General features: G+C 53.3%; 2 protein-coding genes across 9 annotated transcripts in view; one reads left to right on the forward strand and one right to left on the reverse strand.

The window, feature by feature from the left end:
* Positions 1-7,500, reverse strand: part of LOC135090949 (uncharacterized) — a 201,976-nt gene that overhangs the window by 55,480 nt on the left and 138,996 nt on the right. The window lies entirely within an intron of this gene.
* LOC135090944 (uncharacterized) overlaps positions 1,417-7,500 on the forward strand; it is a 6,185-nt gene continuing 101 nt past the window's right edge. The window contains exons 1-3 of one of the 3 annotated variants that reach the window (XR_010262187.1): positions 1,417-1,709; positions 3,805-7,140; positions 7,177-7,500. The exon at positions 7,177-7,500 is cut by the window's right edge and continues 101 nt beyond it. Coding sequence is in view for 1 of the 3 variants with exons in the window: in XM_063988177.1 (XP_063844247.1) it covers positions 3,857-5,386 (1,530 nt within the window). In the remaining 2 variants the exon portion in view is untranslated. Of the gene's footprint in view, positions 1,710-3,804 lie in introns of all 3 variants that reach the window. The other 2 variants (XR_010262188.1, XM_063988177.1) reach the window with 2 other exon arrangements.

Raw genomic sequence — 7,500 nt, forward strand, 5'->3', positions numbered from 1 at the left:
GGGGGAGAGAGAGGGAGAGAGAGAGGGAGAGGGAGAGGGAGAGGTGCTTCATATAGCGTTAGGGTTCGAAGTTTGAGATCAGTAACTAATTGCTTCATGAATGTTACAGTGCAGGAAATGTACTGGGGGAGAGAGAGAGAGAGAGAGAGAGAGAGAGAGAGAGAGAGAGATGATGACAGACAAATACGGCATCAAATACAGACAGACAGACAGACAGATAGAGAAATACAGAGATACACAGACAGACAGACAGACAAAAAGACAAACACAGACAGAAAAAAAGACGGAGAGACTGACATAGATAGATACAGAAAGACATACAGACAGACAGACATACATACAGACATACAGACAGACAGACAGACAAACCCAGATGAAGAAAAAGAGACGGACAGATACAGACAGACAGACAGACAGACAGATGGACGCCAGATGGGATACGACGCCGCCTGAGGACAATAAAGCGAGAGAGAGAGAGAGAGAGAGAGAGAGAGAGAGAGAGAGAGAGAGAGAGAGAGAGAGAGAGAGAGAGAGAGAGAGTCTAATGAAAGTGCTTTAGTCGCAGAAATCATAAAACGACACAAACAAACACACAGACAGACAAACAAACAAACAAATCAATAAAACACTAACTGCCATTCATTACACCAAGCCATTAAACGCACGCACGCACGCACGCACACACACACACACACACACACACACACACACACACACACACACACACACTCAACATACTTTGCTTTTCCGACAAAAAAAAAAAATAAAACTCAATTATGACAGTGGTGAGAGAGAGAGAGAGAGAGAGAGAGAGAGAGAGAGAGAGAGAGAGAGAGAGAGAGAGAGAGAGAGAGAGAGAGTAAAAAATCGATCACAAATATGAAACACTAACAAGACCTCAAACACAGCGAGAGAGAGAGAGAGAGAGAGAGAGAGAGAGAGAGAGAGAGAGAGAGAGAGAGAGAGAGAGAGAGAGAGAGAGAGAGAGAAATGAACCGCCTTTATCACACAGCCAGACGGCGAAAGAGGAAGAGGCGTGGGGGAGGATAAACAATTTAAAAGAGAAGGAGAAAGAGAGAGACAGCAGTGAAAGAGAGACACAGAGAGAGAAAGAAAAAGACACTTATACTACACAGAAAGAAAGAAAGGAAAAAGAAAAGGACCCGATAAAAAAAGGAAAAGAAAGAAAGAGAAAGAAAGGCAAACAAAGACAAACGAAACTAAACTAAATAACAGGAAGAAAAAAAGAAAAGAAAAAATGCAATGAAGAAAATTACCGAAAGAAAATAAACATAAAACAGAAAAAAGATAATTAAAAAGGACCCCCTTAAAAGGACCCCCATTTAAAAAAAGACCCACAAAAAAAAAACGAAAGAAAACAGAAAAAAACAGAAAAAAGAAAACCCAGAAAAAAAAAACAAAAAAAAACAATAAAAACTATAGAAAAGACAAAAAAAAAGGCTAACTAAAAAAAATAGAGGAAAAAGACTCTCACTAAAATAGAACCTCGAAAAAAGGACAGGAAAAGAACAAAAAGGACTCAACCAGGCCTGTCCAAGGGAAGATTAGAAGGCTCGGCGCTTCACACACACACACACACACACACACACACACACACACACACACACACACACACAGATAGACACGCCGATAGATAAGGCCGATAGATGGAGCCATGAAGCAGCCCACGCCACGACCGATACTGATGGGTGAGTAAAGGAGGAGGAGGAGGAGGAGGAGGAGGAGGAGGAGGAGGAGGGAAGACTAGGAGATTAGGACACGTCGGAGAAGGATGAGAGATAGCGAGAGAGAGAGAGAGAGAGAGAGAGAGAGAGAGAGAGAGAGAGAGAGAGAGAGAGAGAGAGAGAGAGAGCGTGTACATGATGAATGACATTAAAATGAGGAGAGAATGAATGAATATGAATGAGAATGATTTGAAACGAAGGAGAGAGAGAGAGAGAGAGAGAGAGAGAGAGAGAGAGAGAGAGAGAGAGAGAGAGAGAGAGAGAGAGAGAATGAGATGAGAGAAAGGAAAATGAGGGGAAAGGAAACGGAGAGAGGAGGAGGAAATGGAAGAGATAGGGAGAGAGGGAGAGAATGGAGGGAGAGGCTAAAAGAGGGAGAGAAAATTGGGAGAAAGGGGGAGGAGAGAAAAAAGTGAGGGAGGGGAGAGAGAGAGAGAGAGAGAGAGAGAGAGAGAGAGAGAGAGAGAGAGAGAGAGAGAGAGAGAGAGAGAGAGAGAGAGGAAGAGAGATGAAGGATAAATCATGATAAATAATTGAAAAGTCATTACAGAAGCAATAAAGATGTAAAAGGATTCTCTCCCTCTCTCTCTCTCTCTCCCTCTCTCTCTCTCTCTCTCTCTCCCTCTCCCTCTCACTCTCTCCCTTCCTCCCTCCCTCCTTTCATAAATGTTAACTTCATGACATCAATTATTTATTCGCGTCGTATATTCCTGAACATAATTTACTTGACAACATAAGCATGTATGTATTGCAGAGGAGGAGGAGGAGGAGGAGGAGGAGGAGGCGAAGGAGGAGGAGGAGGAGGCGGCGGTGGCGGTGGAGGAGGTATTGAGGTAGAAAGATGAATAGTAATAATAATAACAGTTGAGAGAGAGAGAGAGAGAGAGAGAGAGAGAGAGAGAGAGAGAGAGAGAGAGATCAAAGAAAGTTCAGATTAGATAAGAAAACAACAACAACAACAGAGAGAGAAAGAAACAGAGGGAAAGAGAAAAAAATGAGAAAAATAACTCAGAGAGAGAGAGAGAGAGAGAGAGAGAGAGAGAGAGAGAGAGAGAGAGAGAGAGAGAGAATACCCCAAGAGAGCCTTAAAACTTATAGCAGCAGGAAATCCAGGTATATCGCGAGCAATTAACCTGTAATCAAGGGGTTCCAAGGTGCGCTGCCTCCCCCTTCCTTCCTTCCAGGCGCGGTAAACCGACTTCACCCTTACGCACACAGTCATTGGAGCCAAAATACTTCCACTAGCATGAAAAATCTGCGGCTAGCAAGTACGCCAGCTTTAAAGAAGTGAGGGAGAGAGAGAGAGAGAGGGAGAGGTAGAGAGAGAGGGAGGGAGAGAAGAAATGGGCCAAAGATTGAGGTGAGCGAGGTGGAGGAGAAAGAGGAGGAGGAAAAGTGAGGGAAGATGTAGAAATAGGAGAAAGGTGTAATAAGAATGAAGAGGAGAAGATTAGGAGAGAAAGGAGGCGCTGAAGGAATGGAAAGAAGAGAGAAAAGAAGAGGAAAAATTGAAGGAGTGCAGAGGAGGAGGAGGAGGAGGAGGAGGAGGAGGAGGAGGAGGAGGAGGAGGAGGAGGGAAAGGAGAGTGAAGCTAGCGGGTGAAGGGAAAAAACGCAGGAAGAGGAGGAAGAAGGAGGGAGGTAAAAAGAGCAAGAGGGAAGGAAGGGTAGAGGGAGGGAGGGAGGGAAGAAAAGGCTCATAGTTCAGTGTGTTCCGTGTAAGGACATGTCTAAAGGTTAATTGCCTGCAGAGAGACTTGCCTTGGAACGACACTGCCCCCACCCCTCCACTCTCTCTCTCTCTCTCTCTCTCTCTCTCTCTCTCTGTAAACGGCTCCCCACCGCCCCATGTACAGAGTGTCGCTCAGCACGCTGTGGCGCCTCAGTCATTCCTCAGGTGTGCCGGGACAGGCGCCTAGCAGGTGGCCGAGTAGGAGGAGGAGAAGGAGGTCATCATAAAGCCTTACATCTGAGCCAGCCTCTTCCCCTGAGAGCACCAGCAGCAGCAGCAGCAGCAGCAGCAGCAGCAACAGCAGCCAGTAACACACTTCCTCCCGCAGGACTCGTGGCAGGGCGGGGAGCGGCCCGGCGGGTGCACGGGTGAGCAGGGCCATGTGTGGGCGGCACCGGGCGGCGTGGGCGGCCCTGGCGCTGTGCCTGTGGTCCTCGGTGGTGTGGGTGGGGGCGGGGGAAGGGCGGCGCACCAGGCTGGTGACCAAGGCGGCGGGGAAGGAGGAGGGCGAGGCGCTGCCCCGCCCCGGCGCCTCCACCAGGGAGAGGGAGATCGCAGCCATCTTCAGGGGCGTGGCCTACGGCGCCCCCACCACCACCACCTCCTCCACCACCTCCTCCACCACCACCACCGCCACCTCCACCTCGGCCTCCACCACCATTCACCCTACCGCCACCAGCCCGCCCCTTCGTCGTCGTCAGGAGGGCGGGGACGTGCAGGTGCCCGCGGCAAGAGACGGGCCTGGCCACTCCGCCTCCAGACGGGATGAGGAGCAGCGGGGCGGCGGCGGCAGCAGCGCCGCGCCGCCCGTGGCTGGAGGCGCGAGCGTCGTCAATAGCACGGCGGTGTCCTTGGGTCCTGTCTGGAGCGCCCGCGTGTACCTGACGGGCGGGCTGTTCGGCGCGGTGGGCGTGGCGGCACTGTGCCTCATGCCGCGCGCCGCCGCCGCCTCGCCGCTGCTCGCCGCGCCGCACCATTTCGCCCTACACCTGCTGGTGCTGGCCGCCGCCGCCTGCCGCTGCCTGCACCTGCTGCACGCCGCGCCGCACCTCACCCCCGCGCTGCCGCCCGCACTGCTGACTGCCGCTGAGGAGGGCGCCTGGCCATTGCTGACCGCCGCCTTGGCCGTCGTGGTGGGTGGCGCGCTGCGGGCGTGGGTCACCCCTGCCAGGCCCCGCATGGCCCTCGTGCTGGCTGGGGCAGCGGCTGCCCACCTCGCCTCCCTGGCCGTCACCCACGTGGGTGTGGTGCTCCTCCAGGCACCATACGAACCGCTCTCCGTAGCCGCCTCCGCCGTGGCCATCGCCTTCGGGGCGGGCGTGGGCATGGCGGGACTGTGGACGGTGTGGCCGCTCGGCAGGGGTCGGTCTGCCATGGGCGAGCTGCAGGAGCTGGGCGGCGACTCGTGCAGCGGTCCCGCGCCGCCCACACACTTGCTGGGGGCGGCAGCCTTCCTGCAGCTGCTCTTGGCAGGCGCACGGCTGTACTTCCTGGCCACGCCGCCCTCCCTTAACCCCCGCGTGGGCGTGGTGGTTCCGTGCCACGCTGCCCCACGCCCTGGAACTGGTGGTGGGAGCCCTGCTGCTGGCGGCCGCCGCCTGCACCTCGCAGCCAGCGGGCGTGGCAGCCTGTGGCTGCTGCCAGAAGAGGACCGCCGAGGTGGTGCACCCCTCGGCCGTCAAGATGGTGCACCCACTCGGGGTGTACACCGTGGAGGAGGTGGCCGCCGCGCCACCCAAAAACCAGCAGGCCCGCACCCTGGCCGCGCTCTCCGTCACGGGCGCGCCCAAGCTCAAGCACCGCGACCACAAGAGCCTGGACTACGTGACGTCAGACTTCCAGCTAGTGTGGAGCCACGTGCGGCCCCTCGCCGCGCCGCACGCCGCCCACGACGGCGACGCCCAGGATGACTTCCTCACTCTGGCGCCGGACAAGCAACCAGACCTGCCGCGCGCCCACCTGCTGCCGCTGGCGCCCGCTGGCGTGCTGGGCCCCGAGGTGTTCACGTGCTCGCTGCCCAGCTACCGCCTGTACGCCGCTGCCGCGGGCACGCCCTACCACGGCCGCGGGGGAGCTGCCGCGCCGCCTATGCGGCACTCCGCCACGCTGTCCCGCGGCAGCAGCGGCCGCGTGTACTCGTCGCCGCAGGCCAGCCTTAGGGCGAGCCGCTCCTGGGACGAGCTGTCCACGAGCCACATCTACGAGGAGCCGCAGCGCGCCGCCAGCGGCTCGGTGGAGGAGGCTCTCTCTGACCTGTCAGACCTGCTGACGGACTGCCCCAGCGATCCCGCCAGCCCGGATCCGCCCCCCGCTAGGCGGCGCACCCCGCAGCCCTTCTACCACAGCTCGTCCACCCTCACCGTGCCCCCCGCGCAGCCCCCGACCAGGGCGAGGGAGCCCTTCCCCCTCCCCACCACATCATCACCCCCCTCTCACACACTGCCGCCCACCTCCGCGCCCCCTAACCCCCTCCACCCCCCAAAGACTCCGCATCCCCGCCTGTAGAGCGCCGAGCCGCGGCGGCACACTAATCAGCTCTAATTAGTGGCTTAGGTGGTGGCCGCGAGGCGCCGCACCCCAACCTTGTGTGTGTGTGTGTGTGTGTGTGTGTGTGTGTGTGTGTGTGTGTGTGTGTGTGTGTGTGTGTGTGTGTGTGTGTGTGTGTGTGTGTGTGTGTGTGTGCTGCATAGAACGCCACGCCAAGCCACAGCTATGCAGGAGCACTTGTCGTTCTGTGGTGGAGCTCAAAGATGAAGGCGTGAGAGGGAGCAATGGCCCGCGATGGAACTGAAAGATGCGACGTCACTGAAATAATCGTCTGTGATTAGACGCGAAGATGAGACGCTTGTGTGTGATTGGACAGGACTGGTCAAGGAAATGTGTGCTGGTGGTGCAGTGACTGGCCGTGACGAGGAGCACTGTCAGCAAGCACAGAGCAGGACGTTAGACTTGATTTCTATTTTTATTTACTCAGAAAACCGTTCCCTCCCTCCTTCCTTCACGCCTGAGTCGCCTCACCTCCACACACACACTAACACGCCCCACAAAAACCCAATCATCTTTCCCACAACTAAATTTTACTCCCTCCACCTCAATATTATTTTGGTCCAATTTCTACCTGGAATTATATCCCTCCTTCAGTGTCACCTGTCGTTAGTTTGAGGTCGTCCATTATCACCTGCCCTTATTAACACCTGTCTCCTGCAGCACCACCACCACTAACACCTGTCTACTCATTTGTATGCCCTCTCATTACCTATCCCATTACTACACCTTTATTACCTTTCCCTCTCATTACGTCGCTTTTACCTGCTTCCATTCCTTACCTGTCTACCTCATTAATCTGCTGTCATTAGCTGGACCATTCATTATCCTGCTAAACACTAATAAACACACCCTAATGACTATACCAAAGGAGGCTTTTTTTATTCCTAAAATCTCATTACTATGTTTTTCTAGTCTATTTTCGGAGGTCTGTCCAAATTTTAGTAGCTGTTTGTATCATTTTTTATCGTGTCTGTCTTTTGTCTTCCCTCTTTTCCGTCCTCTCCTGTCTCGAGGCATAAAACTGAAGGAGTGATGTTCCCTCTCCTTACTTTCCCCGTGTTGTAATGTGAGAAAGTCTAGTGTGTGTGTGTGTGTGTGTGTGTGTGTGTGTGTGTGTGTGTGTGTGTGTGTGTGTGTGTGTGTGTGTGTGTAGATGCTAAGAAAAAGATACTACTAATACATAATAATACTAATAAAGGTAACAATAGAAATACCACAGTGACAAGAGGGAGAAATGTACTAAATCCTTTCCTCTTTTACGTGTATGGACAAAATAATAATAATAATAATAATAATAATAATAATCCCTGTAGCACCAAGTGGGGGTCCCTTTAGAAGGAACTGTAGATAATACTACCAGAAAAATAAAAGATAAAAAATAAATAGAGACAAGAATAAAAAAAGAGGAATATTTAGCATTGATATGAACACAAGGCGGACATTTTTTGCACAAGAGGTTTGTAATAATGTACTGAAT

This window comes from Scylla paramamosain, chromosome 36 (assembly GCF_035594125.1).
Source record: "Scylla paramamosain isolate STU-SP2022 chromosome 36, ASM3559412v1, whole genome shotgun sequence".
NCBI lineage: Eukaryota > Metazoa > Arthropoda > Malacostraca > Decapoda > Portunidae > Scylla > Scylla paramamosain.